Below are 17016 nucleotides of genomic sequence, written 5' to 3' on the forward strand. Positions count from 1 at the left end.
TGTTAATAAAACTATTTAAACCAAGTTAAGGACTACTTAATATTTCATCAATACATCATCCAATTGCTTATTAAAATGTCTGTGCCAGTGTACATTTCCACCAGCATGAGAGACACAATAACTTATTAAGATTAAACTCTTAACATATACTAGGAACTGTGCTGAGCACATTAAGCTCATTTAAATCATCATTAATCACTGTAGGAAGTAGGTGCTATTGTTCTTCTCAGTTTGCTGTGGGGAAATGGAGACTTGCCCAGGGCTGGCAATCTCAGAGGCATAACCACAATTGTCTCAGGTCTGTCAGCCTCAGACCCAGGCTCTTAATCACCACACCATATTGCTTTATTTTGGTTAATTCAATGGTCGGAAAAAATAAAATATGTATTTGATTTACATTCTCTTATTTTCTCAAACATTTGTTTTTCTCCTTTGTGAACTGATTTCTGGCTTTGATGTGGGAAGCAAAGGCAGAGGAAAAATAATTATGAAATGTCTTTACTACTTACAGCCCTTCCACGAGTCCTTGAAACAGCTGGATAAGAGAATCAAGGGCCAACACTTTGCTAAGGGCAAAAGGCAATCTTAGCCCAACCTGCAGGATTCTGTAAGTCTACTTTAACATAAATACACCTTTAGAAACTTTATCTCTACCTCCAAGATACAAGCTGGCAATCATCCTCTAAGCATACTACCCACCCACCAGTGTACATCTCAAGGGTCTCATTGAGTAAGGGACAGGCGGGGCTAGGTAGGGAAAGATCGGTCGGGGGCTATCATCAGGCACACAGAAATCCTAGAAATGCTGAAGCCTAACAAAATCAGAGATAAGGGAACAAACCAGACCACCCTGCCCTGGGCATCAGAGGTGGGGTCTTTTTAGGCAGTCACATTGTGATCCACGAAGAATAACCAGACCCCAAAAAAGCAGCTGTGAAATTTGTTATCACCAATTCTTACTCAAATCAAGACGTCACCAGCATGTTAAGGTTACAAGCTCCCTGGTAAGTTTTAAACAAAAGACTGTCGATGGAGGCCTGTGTTGGCAACTCTGTCGGGACCCCACTCACTGAGAGCTTTTTCTGTATCCTTGCTTAGTAAAACTATCACTTTCCTCACTCTCCTTTGTCCGTGAGATTCATTGTTCGACTCCATGAGACAACAACCTCGCTCTCCCACTTCAGTATCATCCTTTATTTTTTAATTTGAATACTAATGCTTTTCATAATTGTTTTATCTGAGTTCTTTTACTTTGTCTAAGCAATTATATTTTGCACAATTTGTATCTTTCTTTTCTTTTGTATAATGCACTCTTTTTTTATTTTAAAAAGTCTGTTCTTTTTTTTTTTAAATTTTAATTAATTATTTATTTATTTATTTTTATTTCTTTTCAGCGTAACAGTATTGTGTTTTTTGCGCCACACCTAGTGCTCCATGCAATCCATGCCCTCCCCAATACCCACCACCTGGTTCCCCCAACCTCCCACTCCCTGCCCCTTCAAAACCCTCAGATTGTTTTTCAGAGTCCATAGTCTCTCATGATTCACCTCCCCTTCCAATTTCCCCCAACTCCCTTCTCCTCTCTATCTCCCCTTGTCCTCCATGTTATTTGTTAAGCTCCACAAATAAGTGAAACCATATGATAATTGACTCTCTCTGCTTGACTTATTTCACTCAGCATAATCTCTTCCAGTCCCTCTTTCTTAAACAGTAAAACCTAGAAAATTTTTTTCAGAACAGAATTTGTAAAAGATCATCTGGCTTAATTCCCTCACGTAATATTTGAGAAGAATCAAGGTCATACACTCAGCTAATTGCTAATCTCTTTGAGTATAAACTGGAAGGCAGCTGGTAAGAAATTTACTATGTTAACATTGTACAATATCAGAATAGAGTGGACCTTCCAAAATTATTTATTTTATTACAGTCATTATTTGAAGTAGACCACTTTTTTATACTTCTATAAGATTTGCTTAGAAATGAAATGTATGGTGGGGCTCCTGGGTTAAGCTGTAGACTTGGTTTCAGCCCAGGTAGTGATCTCAGGGCCCATGGATGGAGGTGGGGCCCTGGGATGGAGGTCAAGCTCCATAGGGAATCTGCGTGTGGATTCCCTCTCTCCTCCTCTCTGTGCCCCTCCCCCTGCTGTCACATGTGCCTCCCTGCGCTCTCTCTCTCTCCCTCTCTCTCTCTCCCTCAAGTAAATTAAATCAATCAATCAATCAATCTTTTTAAAAAAGGAACTAAAATGTGTGGCTATTTTGTTCAACTGAAACATAAAAAGGCCTAAAAAATGTATGCATAAGTGATACAAAATATTCAGAGATGTATTATATCTGCTTGACTTTCTTTTCAGTGTTCCTTAGATCCAGGAAAATAAATACAACTGAGCAAACCTCCACCAGGCTTTTCTTGGCTTTCCTACTTCATTCCTACTTCTGAAAAAATTTTGACCTTAATCCAAATAGGTGGCCAAGAACTGAGTATTTCATTTGCTTTGCTCTTGGTCCTACTGTGAACTTAGATTTTGCTTTTTTTTCTCTGCTAGATGAAAGTAAAGAGTTAATGATTGGCAAAGTGATTCCCAAGGAGGAAATTCTAACACTTGCCAAAAGCCAAAGATAATTTTATTTCATGCTATGATTTTCCAATTTGTTGTCTATAAGCATAAATGTTTATATCTAGGATGCATTATATCCCACAGGATAGCATATGAATTTGTTAAGTTTTCTTTATAGAAACCCGTGTTCATATGAAGGCAAAAGAGGATGATACAAGCAAAGTATGTTTCCAGACAACAGCAAAGATTATCACACTCTTTATTCCTGTTTTTACTTAAAAGAAAGAGATGGCGTGAGTCATGATGGAAAACAACCACTCTTATTACTCCTATTACCCCACACCCCTTCCCACACTACTACAAACATTCCCCCAAGAAAAACAGCCCCCTAAATACAAGAAGGACAACTTTGTAGAGATGCATTTATTTATAACAATGTAATACTAACATTTTCTGGAAAATACCGTAAACTATAGGAAAGACAAATTCTAATTGGGGGAGTAAAGCATTTAAAAACATTTTTGTTCTTTGTAACTATTCAATTAAACAGACAACAGTGATACAGTATCCATAGGAGGTGCATGTTCATGGAAGATAAAAAACTGTCTTGTAAAAAATGACATATTTTTGTCTCCACACTAAATGGCTTCAAGTGTAGCAAACTCTTTACATGGAAAATGCTTTTTGACAGGATCAGCGGCAGTCTATAAAGATGATCTCACATCGCCAAATGGGCTTTGAGCTGCTTCCTAATTTACTCTTCCCTCAGTTTGTTACTTGATGTTACACATACTAATATCCTAGGCTAATCCAACTTCCAAACCCTCACCATGCCTGTGTTTCAAATCACTGAAATCAACTACTTCTATTGTTAGGAGAAAAGCATAATATAGAAAACATGGCGCCCGTAACTAAGATGCCTAAAACGGTTTTGTTTTCCAGCTGATACTCTTGGAGCCGAATCTAAATTCAGGGTGTCTTTCAACAACTATTCAGTAGAGAGAGAACCACTCCTAGTTAAGTTGCCTAGGCAACCATTTGGACAAAATCTGCAGTGTAAATTTTTTTCTCTCACCTATTTTTCTAGAACCGGCTAATTCTTTCCTCTTATTTTCCAATATCTATTCCTCCTCACACGTCTCTTTATATACTATCTTTGGTATTTCTTCTCCTCTTGCTTTTTTCTCTTATTCTTTTCTTCTACTAACTATCCAAACTTTCTTTCCCTTAGGAAGGAGACCAAAACAAATATTTGCCTTTAAAGTTGGCCTGTCAACTGCCATCTGGTTACTATTTTGTTCCTTTTTAGAAAATCAACTGTAGGCCTTTCATAATTATGGAAATTCTGCTCACTTCCTCTACGACTCAATTGTAGGCCTTTCGTAAATTTGGAAATTCTGCTCACTTCCTCTACGACTCAATTATAGGCCTTTCGTAAATTTGGAAATTCTGCTCCCTTATGCTAAAACTCAATTGTAGACCTTTCGTAAATTTGGAAATTCCGCTCACTTACCCTGCAACTCAATTTTAGGCCTTTTGTAAGTTTGGAAATTCTGCTCACTTACTCTAAAAATCAACTGTAGACCTTTAATAAATATGGGATTTCTGCTCACTTACACTACCAGAGCACGGCTGAGAGTACCAGCTTATTACAATGAGGAAGCCTTCATGATAGAGACAACAGTGGTTCAGACTAATTTCCACATCCATCTGCTTTCTCTGAAGGCTGAGGTCTGAAATGCTATTTCTTAAGCAACACCAAAAACCCAAAAACAAAAGGTGAAGAACCTTTGATCTGAGGAAAGATTGCTTTTGTTAGGTTGCTAACTAGGGTAAGTTGGATTGGTAAGAATTAGATTAAGTGTTGTGGGAGGGAAATCCCTGAATGCTGAACAGTCATTTGTATGGACTGAGGTTTCTTACAGCTTCCAGATCTGGTTCTGATGGGGTGATCTTCTTGACAGATTCAGCTAGTTTGGGTTAGTTGCCGCCCATTTCTCATCTAAGAATGGAGCATAAATATTTTCATTTCTATAACCTAAAGTTGTTTGATAATTTTCGTCTTATGGCTTCCCTACTCAAAACAACAAACAAAAAACACCCTTTGAAGTGAGTTGCTATTGACTGGGTAGGAGCCAGATGACTTGGCCTGCCTTTCCCACATTTCTAGAATCTGTCCCGAATCTCATTTCTGATCTTATTTCCCATATCTCCCACTACTCTCTGCACCTCAAGGCCAACCACACCAGCCCATTTCTCTCCAGCTATGCCGTGTGCATTGCTGTCTCCTCTCAGTCTTTGGTGATGACTGGAATGCTTTTCCCATTCCACCAATCACATTGTCCATCATTTGCAGCTGGGCCCATATTCAGGGAGCCAGGAGATACGCTGCAAAGAGCATCCAGAAAGGTAGCCAGTGAGGTTTTCCCTCCTCTCTTCTCTGACCATTGTTGCCGACAACTGCAAATTCCAGAGCCATTTAAGGATAGGGACCAGATGAGGTGAGGAGTCATTGATTATTCAAGTGGTGAAAGTCTTAAGAAAAAGAGAAGGATGTCCTTATGGTCACTGGCCACTCAGATGACAGATGGCTCCTTCCCAGGTGTAACTTTGTGTGATACCACATTTAGAGGGCTTCTAAATAACTTCGTTCTACGTATAGGAAAACCAGAATTCCAAGAAATAAAGAATGCTTTTATTTGAAAAGAACCTGTCAATGAAAAAGAACCTCTTTTGGAGGTTCTTTTGGAGGTTTTCAGTCCATTCTGGTGACAGACTCATCCAGCCAACGTCCTCACTTTCTGCTAGTAGGTGAAGTACCTGCTAAACAGTGACCTTGGGTCTACAGCCTCTGATGAACCACCTGCCCCAACAAACCCTCACAGGATCTCCTAAGCAACCATCCACATCATTTCTGCAAGGAAGCAGTGGTTCTCACTGGCAGAGTGGGGTCATTCATTTTGTCACTTACCAGTGAGGGGACAAACATTTGGGAAGGGGACCCAAGGCCATCTTAGCTGGAGGTGGGGATGGGTAAAGGAAGACTGGTAGGAAGACGGCATGTATGGAGGGCAGGCTGGAGGTGGGAAGAAGATAGGCTTATAGGAGGCTGCCCTAGAACTTTGGTCGGAAAGCAGTACTCTCTCAGCACACAGCGCTCAGCAGAGGACATTAGCGTTTCTTGCTCTCCTTATTGAGGGTGATCCTTTTAGGAAAACCCCAGTGGTGACAAGAAACATAAACCAAACAACAACAACAACAACAACAACAACAAAACTACTTCATCCACATACCTAGACCCAAACTACCAAAAGAGTCAGTGGGACTCAGGGACAGCCTGGAGGCGGTGGCATCATGGAGGTCAAAGGACCCCAGGGAAAAGGAGCTCAGGGTTCAATTCTGCAGCTGCCAAGCATTCTTAAAATGGACTTTGTTTTAAAATCTTGCTTTTAAGCACACCCTTGACTTCAATAACTATCTTAAACATTTTACTTGTCTGTGCCTCAGTTTCTTCAGTTGTAAAATGGGACGATAATGCATGCATCAGGGTTATGAGAATTAAGAGAGTATACATGGGCAAAGCACTCAGAAAAGTACCTGGCATATAGTAAGCACTGAGTTTGCTCTCCCTTTGAGAAGAGGGTATAATTAGTGGTTACAAGCACAGATACTGGTTTCCTGTCTGCTTTAGTTTGAACCTTGGCTTTGCCATTTACTAATGTGATCTTGGGCAAGCACTTCTCTGGCCTGTTTTTTTCATATGTTGTGCTGTTAAGAGAAATGAACACACAGAAAACACTGGTAACTGTCCTTAATGTACTGTTACATTAACTGTTAATGCATAGTAAGCAGTATCTCTCCCTTCCCTTCTCTACTACTCACCCACATGTGGCCTGTCACCCAATCTGGAACTTGTGTCCAGTGACAACACTCCAGAGGTATCAAGAAGCTGTGCTCAGGGCCTCTTACACCCAGCAGGGACCTTGCCAAGACTACTTGGCTAGCGTCCCTTTGTGCACTCAACTTTCCCACACAACATGCAAGGAAGTTATGGGAAAAGGTTTCTCTGCTTCCCTTCCTGCCCTTGGGAGACCAGGAATAATCACTTAGTTAACCCACATTCTAGTTTCACGAGACACATCTTTATATGTCAGGAGAAACTCTGAAGTGTTGGAAGGTGTTTTTAATTAAATCAAGAAGAAAGCCACATATTCATAAGCCATTCACTTGATTGGGCTCAAGCTGCCAGGGGCTTTTCAAAGTCTCAAAGTCACAACTGAAAATAGTACTTTTAAGTTTAAAAAACATCAAAGGCCAATTCTGAATCTAAGATTTTAAGAGAATTCAAAACTGTTTTTAACTCGATTTTAATGACTAAGACATTTGTTCATAACCACATTAGATTTTTAAAAAAGAAAGCCATTCAGTCAACCCTGTTGTACAGAAAAAAGAACTCTTTGTTGCATGGAAGAAAACGTTGTAGCCTTATTTCTAAGAAGTGTATTTTTAAGATGTATTAGAGCACCCTCTTTTGGTACCTAAGAACATGGGTGTCCTAAAAATTCAATAGCCAGAGATCGCACACTTTCTTAGCCCATAATTTCCTTTCTAAACTATCTCAGAAAAATTGTGTCTGAAATACTGTAATTTTTGTTTTTATTGTTTTATTTGCTTTTGCAATAATCCTGAACACCACACAGAGCAGAACTGATAAAGCCAAACAAAACAAAACAAATTGGAAACCTTGGGAAAACGGATTAAATTTGACGCCTGTGAAATCAGTAAGAAATATGGTGCTTGGCGCCACCTAGTGTCAATTTTAAGTAATTCTTGCACATAAAAAAAAAAAAAATACCCCAAGGAATATAATTTAGGTTTTATTTAGGTCACAATTTTTTTTTAATTTTATTTTTTTTCAGTGTTCCAAGATTCATTGTTTATACATCACACCCAGTGCTCCATGAAATACGTGCCCTCCTTAATATCCACCACGAGGCTCACCTAACCACCCACCCACCTTCCCTCCAAAACCCTGTTTGTTTCTCATTCTCAGAGTCCACGGTCTCTCATGGCTCGTCTCCCACTCTGATTTCCACCAACTCACTTCTCTCCTTCACCCAATGTCCTCCGTGTTTTTCCTTATGCTCCACAAGTAACTGAAACCATACGATAATTAACTCTCTGCTTGTTAGGTCACAATTCATCAACCAAATTCAGATTTATTGACTCCCTTCAGATTTATTGACTCCCTTCTCTTTTTCCATTGTTCTCTACAATCTTTATAATACCAAATAAAGGAAATATTTAAAAAAAAATTTTTTTTTCACTAACAGAAATCCAATTTAGGTGAAAATTTTATTATAAACCGGGAGCATTTGGATGTTTACTATGTCTAAACTGCCATGAGACCCTTCAAAGAGCTATCAAAGCTATCAAAGTACATTCCATACACTCTAAGGTGAGGCCAGACTTTTTTGGTTTGAGGAACTTTTCAGTGCAGCCTGTTTGCCCCTGCCTCATTTCTTGGGTACTACCTCCCACCCAAAAGAGCCATAAGCTCCTCACCAATTTCTGTGCCTCAGAGTCCGGCAGGTTACTATGAATTAAACAGCAGTTGCACTTGCCATATCTTTTCTGGAATAAGTTAAAATATAAATGAATGAATGAATAAATGCCAAACAAAATTCCTGTTGTTAAGACATAAATGTCACATGATGGCTAATGTGCTATGCTACCTAGATACAACTTCTCTGTACTTTTTAGGAACCCTGAGTGGAATTCAGAACAACTTAATAAGACCGGCAGATGAGATGGTTTGAACAGTGTGCCTTTTTGTGCCAGAGGGGCAGGGCACATCCTGGCTCTGAGACCTTCACCCCAGGTCACTGTTGCTACTTTCTCAATTGTGTGAATTCCCCAAAGGCACTTCCTGAAACAATTTTCTTCATCTGTAAAATGGGTAACATTAGCGCCTGTTTTGTATGATCATTATCTGAAGCTTCAGAGAATCTTCTAGGCTACTTAGTAAGCATCACTCAAAGAATGGCTACATAATAATAATTGTTATTATCATTATTCCTATTGGTATGTGTGCTCATAAGAAATCTGTCCTAGAATTTTAACAGAGAGCAACAACATCTTCCCAACCTTTTGTTTGAGCCAATGCTTCCATTTTTAAATAGCTGCAGATTATCAATGTCCAGTAAGAATTATCATTAATAACTCTGGAAAAAATGGGATCCATTGTGATTAATCTATCCTGGTTTTAGCTAAAGAGGTGCTGCTCATGGAAAGAAAAGAGAACAAAGAAATAGGAGGAAAATGTACTTTGGCAAATAACATAGAAAAGAACATTCACCTTAAAGTTTCTGCCACTCTTTATGCTCAGGAAATTAACAATAATTTTGATAATAATAACAGGTGTTCTATATATCAGGCACTTTCCTTAGCACTCTACTAGCGTTCACGCATTTGATTTGCATAATTCACCATTTTACACGCTGAAGAAATTGAAGCACAGAGACTAAAATAACAAAGTCATGACAGCAAATGGCGGAACTGTAATTTGAATTTGAGGTGTTGGATAAGGCAATAGGCTAGTGTGCTTTGGTAACTCTTCCTTCCCCCTCTCTCTCCCTCTTTCTCTCTCTACCACCATCATCTCTCCAAAGTGGCCAAAGCCAACTGAGCTGGCAAAACTGAAGCTAACGTACCATTTCCTTTTGCAAAGAGGACACCGTGCTGTGTAGTCACTCACATTCTAAGAACAGTTCCAACCTTTCCAGCCCAGAACACAGAAAGATCTCTTAGCACATGGAATAGAATTTTTTTTGTTCTTGTTCTGCTTTCTCCACCTAAACTTCAAGTTTCCAACTAGCCACTTTATAGCTTTATCATTCCCTCCTGTTCTGGTTTATCTGACAGTATTAAGACTTTATAGCTATTGACTAAAGCAAGTGGCTTATAAATAGACAACAGCAAAAATGGGCTTCGAGATTTTCTTTAGTGAGCCTCAGCTAGATAGTTTTGTTGATACTGTCTTTGACAGCAAAGGTTCTCCCAAAAGAACTTGATTTTTTCAAAAAGTAGGCAAATTCAATTTTGCCTTTAAACTACAACAGACCTCTCATTCTCCTTTGTCTGGAGTCCATCTTAGCAAATAAATAATAATAACAATAAATCCTTTCATTAGTAAATACTCAACAAGCCTGATACCTTCTGTAACACAAAATACAAATATGTATTGAAAGACCCGCGGATCCCCTTACCCAAGAATCCAACACTGCCACTGGATGCAATCAGCAAGAGGTTCTTTATTGTTACGCAGGCGCCTGCGGGTGGTCAGTATATAATGGGACATGTATGTGTGCATTGCGATGAATAAGTGATTTAGGATATAAATTTTGGAATGTGTATCATTACCAGCAATAGTGAGGAAGGATATGGCTTCATTTCTTGTCTTCTAATTCTAAATGAGAAATAAATGCTATATAATACTATGACCCAAGAGTTGTTAAATTTTTTTCCTTCTACATTTTCATGGAATAAGTTACTCATTTAAATAAACACTCAAAATTCTGTTTGGTTGCAGTAACTGTCATAATATATTAGTGAGGTGACTCATTGTTAAAGGATAATACTTATCACCTGTCAGCAGCTCGTTAATGTGTCTGAATTGGCATTAACGTGGTAATTACTATGAATCATCAATTTCCCTTATAGTGTCTTCTCCTAGCACCAAGAACTGGGATGTTTGTGAAATCACACAGGAAGGCACAAAATAGCCAAATTAACGAGTTCAGTTGCCCACTACCTCTTCCATCAAAGAATAATAGCAAAGCATCTGGAATAAAAATGATGATGATGTTAACCAATATTTATTGAACAAATCTTCTTTGCCTGACATTTCCCAAGTGTCTTACATATATTATCTCACTTACTACTTCCATTCACCCTACAATGTATGTGCTATTCTTAATATCATTCTGAAGAGGATAAAGCTGAGACTTGGAAATGTATAGATATTTTTCCAAAGAAGACATACAGTTGGCCAACAGACATGAAAAAATGCTCAGCATCACTCATCATTAGGGAAATACAAATCAAAACTACAATGAGATAGCAGCTCACACTGGTCAGAATGGCTAAAATCAACAGTAAGAGAAACAGCAGGTGTTGGTGAGGATGTCGAGAAAGGGGAACCCTCTTGCACTGTTGGTAGGAATGCAAGCTGGTGCAGCCCTGTAGAAAACAGTATGGAGCTTCCTCAAAAAGTTAAAAATAGAGCTACCCTATGACCCAGCAATTGCACCACTAGGTATTTACCCAAAGAATACAAAAATACGAATTCAAAAGGATACATGCACCCCAATATTTATAGAAGCATTATCTATAATAGCCACATTACAGAAATAGCCCAAGCATCCATTGACTGATGAAAGGATACATATACGTGTGTATATGTATATATATATATACATATATATGTATACATATATATATATATATGTTAGAATATTACTGAGCCATAACTAAGAATGAAATCTTGCCATTTGCAATGACACGGATAGAGCTAGAGAGTATTATGTTAAGCAAACTAAGTCAAAGAAAGACAATTACCTTATTATTTCACTCATGTGAAACAAAACAAATGAGCAAAGGGAAAAAAGAGAGATTCAGGCTCTATACTTCGGAGAACAAACTGATGTTGCCAGAGGGGAGGTGGGTGGGGGATGGGTAAAACAGGTCATGAGGATGGAGGAGGCACTTGTGATGAGCGTGGGGTATTGTATGGAAGTGTTGAATCACTATATGGTACACTGGAAACTAATACGACACTATATGTTAACTCACCAGGATTTAAATAAAAAGTTTAAAAAAAGAATGAGGCAGAAACAATACTTATTTCAGAAAATGAGCCTTTATAAATGTAAGAAAACAGGGGAGCTATGAAGATTCAATTTGATGCTGGCCATCATGTTTTTATAAAGAATTCAATGTGTATAATTCCCTCACACAGATCAAGAAATTATTGTATAAATACTAAACATTTGGACAAGAGGACGATCTAACAATTCATAGACAATGAAGTACTAATGCTTAATAAAAAAAAAATCCACATGCTTAGCAGTTTACTCCAGGGTTTCTCAAGCTCAGCACTATGGACACACATAGTCAGATAATTCTTTATGGGGAGTGTCTACCCACCCAGGATTGAATGATGCTTGGCCGCTTAGCACCATCTCTAGTCTCTGCCCACCAGATGGCAATAGCGCTTTCTCTCCCCCGCCCCCACACTAGTAGAGGCAGTCAAAAATATCTCCAGATATTGCCAAATGTCCTTTATAAGGCCAAATTGTCACTGTCCCGCAAGTTATAAAGTATTGTTATACTCTAATACTCTTTATACTGTTTGCATAATAGCATGTCATTCCATAATGCTCTGAAATACAGTTTTAATGGCTATATTTTATTGAAAATTTAGTGCTACACTGAAGATATTAATTTAGATTTTTCTATTAAAAATTGTATTTGAGAAAACAATTGAGTTCTTTAAAATCTCCCCCTCTGGTGTATATAAGACATTAAGTTAGACTTTGTCAATGAAATAATACATAGGAGGTGATTTATACTGTAAAGTTTACTAACTTCCTCCTTTTAAATGTGTTGCCAATTTTCAGTTGGTATACTTGAGAAGACAAAATTAAGAAGACTTGTCTCAGTAGCAAATTTCTTGAACAGTGAAGAGTTTATTTGATAACTATATACAGACATGGCCTAAGTCAACAATCAAATAAAATATAACAGCATGCATATGTATCTGAAAATGAAAATAAATTTGTTAGCCCATTTTTAAAAAATACAGAATTTTGTTATTTCCTAAAATGTCTAATAAATCATAATTTACTAAAACTTTCGTTTTGTTTTTGTCTTTCAAAATATATGCTTAAATATATATTAAAAGCAGATATTTTGCTATTTCTACCTATAACATTCACTAAATAGTTAGGTATTATGTTAGCTACTTTAGGAAAGATATAAAAATGAAGGTCTGCATTCCTGAGGAAATCATTTTAGAAACATGTCACAATACACAAAAGCCCTAAGAATTAAAAAAAAAAGACAGTATAAAATGATTAGTAAAGTGTTTTGTATTGTATAATTAATATTAAAGAAAGACATATGCATACACATACAGCCAAGTTAAGGAAGATAGTGAAATTCATTTAATAGTTATGTTCTATATAAACAATCTGTCACAAACTTTGTGTTCTAAGAGTCCACATGAAAGAAATCACAGTATGTATAGACTAGAAACAAAATGCATCAAACAAAAACATCCTAGAGATATTTAGGTTGTCCAACTTCTGTAATTTTTCCAAATCCTTTTAGGGTTTGGGGAAAAATGGTATATTTCTGGTTAGAAAACAAACACTCTCTATGTGTTTTCGACCATTATTCCTTCCTACCAAAAAACCATAATGTCCTAGAAATTCCAATAATTTTTAAATGAATGGTGTTTGCTTTATATTTACTAAGAAACAAGTCATCCATTACCATAAAAATGGAATTAAAAATACATCTGGCTAAGTAAATCCAAAAGAGAGCAGTGGATTTTGTGTTTCTAGATAATGATACGGATTTAAGTGACCATACATTCTTAGCCTTTTCCTTCGGTGCAATTTGGAAGTAATATGCTTTTTAATAACCTACACTGGACATCATGGTTGCATTCCAAGTGAGTAGCATCACAACGAAATTTTCTAATACATACATGTTGCTTAGGGCTACAATGTTACCATAGTTACTACCAGATCAAATATCTCAGGAATGCAGAGCCACTAAGTCTTTCAATGTACAGAAATTCAGTACTTTTGATAGTTTTTGAGCCTTCATTTTTCTTCTTTCTTCGGCGTTTCCAATTGCCTTTGTGTTGTTTCTTCATTTTTCTTTTGCACATCTAAAAAAATAAATAATCTCATTCACTTATAGCATATAGTGAAATATATTTCATATTATACCGTAATGAAACAGTTGGGATTTCCTTCATGCACCTTAATCATTTTCTCCTTGATTCAGACATGCTTTCCCCTCAATCTAGATATGGACACTACACGAAGAAAAGACATAGGCATCGTTTGGGGAATCTACATTCTCCTAGTTACCTTTCTCTCCGACTCTCCAGAAACATTACATACCAAGCAGTCTCCCGAGGTGGTATTGCAATCTCCATTTATAGACTGGCTCATCAAAGCAGAGACAGGTTAAGTGACTTGCTCCAAGTCACAGAGCTTTTAAGCACAGAGACACAATTTGGACCTTGCCAAATGGTTCCATAGTGTATCACATTCTCTCCCACTTCCTCACACTTCTAACTCCATGGCTCTTAGGAGATGATCTGACTTTTTACTTCACAGGGGTAAAAATATCATTCAGGTTTATCATCAGCTCCCTCGACTTTCTGCCAACAAACCTTTAAAACCCATGGTCTGTACTTATTCCTACTACCCTTCCTCCTATTACAATGGAAAAGGTGAACCTCAGGACCAGCTACACAATTTATGGGGGCCCTGTGCAAAGTGGAAATGCAGCACCTCTTGTTTAAAAAACGTGGACAAACAACTTCAAGACAGGAACAGTAGAGCATGACACCAAGTGCAAATCTCCTCTGAGCCCAGGGCCCTGTGCAACCGCACTCACCCACACCTGTGGAGCCGGTCCTGGTGCTGCTCAGACTTTCCAGGTCTATTCCTTCATGATGGGGGATCCTATCTGTCTCTGCCTCATCAGGAAGCTGCCTCTATCAACCATCCCCGCCTCCCTTTCACCTGACTCTCCCTTCTCCCGACTCCTCCTTTCCGCAAGTCACTACCAACCTCACACTAACAAGGCCTTCTTTCAACCGCAATTCTTCCACAGGCTGTCCTGTCGTATGTGCTTTAAAATGTATTATTGTTTGCTGTCTCTGTTTTAAATGGAAATGATTAAGTTTCTACTGCTTCTCCAAAAGTGCTTACTAAAATCATCACTGGCATCTCTGAAGTTTAATCTGATGGACTCTATTCAGTTCTTCAACTTTCCCTCAGGAAATACGTGGGAAGCACGTATTATGTACCAAGCAGTTGAGCAGGGGGTGGGCGGGGATTTCAGCTCTCAGGAGACGTCTAATGAAGGATATGAGGAACAAAGAGAACAGGTAAAATGTGTGGTGTGTGAGGTGTCCTGAGGGCTACGGAGGAAATTAAAGAATAGGAGTTGTCCAGAAGTCTTGGGGCCTGGAGGTTACGGCTTTACGTAGGATTGGCTGGGGAGAAAGGGCATGCGAGCGAAGCATGTGAAGACCTGAGAAGGGGAGGGGTGAGAGATGTCAGTAGCAAGGAGAGTGCTCATCCCAAGCAGAGGGAACAGCAATTTCAAAGGCATCAGTGTGCAGGAAGAAACTGCAAGTGGACCAGAAGGGAGAAAAAAGACTGGAAGATAAAGTCAGAGAGGTACCAAGAGACCTCATATTTTAGGTGAAAAATGGCACCTGTCTGGACAAATGTGAAAGTAGAGCTGACAAGTTTTGCAGACAGATTAGATACAAAGTTGAGAGAAAGAGGGGAGACAAGGATAATCCCAAGGTTTTGGCTCTAGCCACTGGACGCGTCAAACTCCCATTCACCAAGATGGAGAAGAGTCAAGAAGAGCAGGTGTCAGGGAGAATATCCGGAGTTCTCCTTCCTGCCCAAGAAGTTGGAGATTCCTGTTAGATAGCCAAGCAGAGAGGTCAAGTAGGCAGATGGACTTATGGGCGTGAAGTCTGAGGAGCTTCTGGGTAGAGATAACAAATCTGTGAGTAATCAGGAAGAGGATATTATCCCAGTGAAATCAAGTGATACCACAAGAGGAGGCAATGCTGATAGAGAAGAGGTCAAAGAGTGAGTTCTGGTACCATCTAATTCATTCAGAGGTAGGGGACATAAAGAACCAACAGCAGGAATAAGAACAGTCAGTGAAGCAGGGAGAAATGTGGGAGAGGGGAGGGTCCAGGAAGCCAAGGGAAGAGGGTGTGATCCGCCAAGACACAATTGCCAGGAGATCATGTAGGGTGGAGACTAAGAACGGATCACTGATTGCATCCCAGACAATGTCATTTGTGATCTTGAAATAGAGGTGGTGTGGTGAGGATCAGAGAGAGAGAGAGAGAGAGACAAAGGATTTGGAGGCATGTCCACTCTAAGAGCTTTTTACCAGCTGCTCCTTCTGCCAAGGCCACGCTTACTGCTGATCGTCATGTGCCTGCTGCTCCCTTCAGTTGTGATTCAAAACACACCTTTTTCATTCCAGTTTCCGTTAGGGCTGCCCTCATTTCTCAGTCTAAAGCCATGCTGTAACTCTATCCCCAAATCCTACTTAAATCTCTGATAGAACATGTCACCGCTGACATATATTTACTTGTTGATAATTTTACTGTTCCACTGGAGATATAAGATCCATGACAGCAAGACTTTGTCTGGTTTACCACTACACTGTTAGCTTTTAGAATGGTACTTAGCACCTGTTGGACATTAAATTATAACGATGGATCAAATAAATAGTGACAAAGGGTGTTAAGACCCTTGTCATGTGCACCCGAATATTTATAGCAGCAATGTCCACAATAGCCAAACTATTTATGTAGTAAATAGTTTTCACTATTTACTATGTAAATAGGACTGGCTCCACAGGTGTGGGTGAGTGCGGTTGCACAGGGCCCTGGGCTCAGAGGAGATTTGCACTTGGTGTCATGCTCTACTGTTCCTGTCTTGAAGTTGTTTGTCCATGTTTTTTGAACAAACTATTTACGTATTTCCAGCCAAACTGGAAAGAGCCTAGATGTCCGTCAACAGATGAATGGATAAAGAAGATGTGGTATGTATACACAATGGAATACTATGCAGCCATCAAAAGAAATGAAATCTTGCCATTTGCGATGACATGGATGGAACTAGAGGGTATTATGCTGAATAAAAAAAGTCAATCAGAGAAAGACAATTATCATATGATCTCCCTGAAATGAGGAATTTGGGAGGCAGGGAAGGCTGTCCTGGGGGTTATGGAAGGAAAAAATGAAACAAAATTAGATCTTAAGATTAAGGGACTCAATCTCACAAAATAAACTGAGGGTTGCAGGTGTTGGGGAGGTGGCCATAGGGATAGGGTGGCTGGAAGATGGACATTGGGGAGGGTATGTGCTATGGTGAGTGCTATGCATTGTGTAAGACTGATGATTCACAGACCTGTACCCCTGGGGCAAAGAATACATTATATGATAATAAAAATAATTTTTTAAAAAAGGCCCTTTGTGACATTTACCCTCTGTCACTTCTTGCCGATATGGTATCAGGCATCATTGTCCTCCCTATCATGGTTGTTAATTTATAAGAGATAGATTAAGACAAATTATGGGAGACAAATTTTAGGTAGGTTAATTT

General features: G+C 38.8%; 1 protein-coding gene and 1 long non-coding RNA gene across 6 annotated transcripts in view; both read right to left on the reverse strand.

The window, feature by feature from the left end:
- The window catches only part of LOC309864468, a 664253-nt gene that overhangs the window by 450622 nt on the left and 196615 nt on the right, over positions 1–17016 (reverse strand). The gene's annotated exons all lie outside the window — the stretch shown is intronic.
- PKIB (cAMP-dependent protein kinase inhibitor beta) overlaps positions 12290–17016 on the reverse strand; it is a 108988-nt gene continuing 104261 nt past the window's right edge. The window contains exon 3 of the mRNA XM_082730000.1: positions 12290–13520. Coding sequence (XP_082586126.1) covers positions 13453–13520 — 68 coding nt within the window. The 3' untranslated portion in view covers positions 12290–13452. The remainder of the gene's footprint in view (positions 13521–17016) is intronic.

This window comes from Mustela nivalis, assembly GCF_964662115.1.
Source record: "Mustela nivalis genome assembly, chromosome: 5".
In the NCBI taxonomy this organism is placed as follows: domain Eukaryota; kingdom Metazoa; phylum Chordata; class Mammalia; order Carnivora; family Mustelidae; genus Mustela; species Mustela nivalis.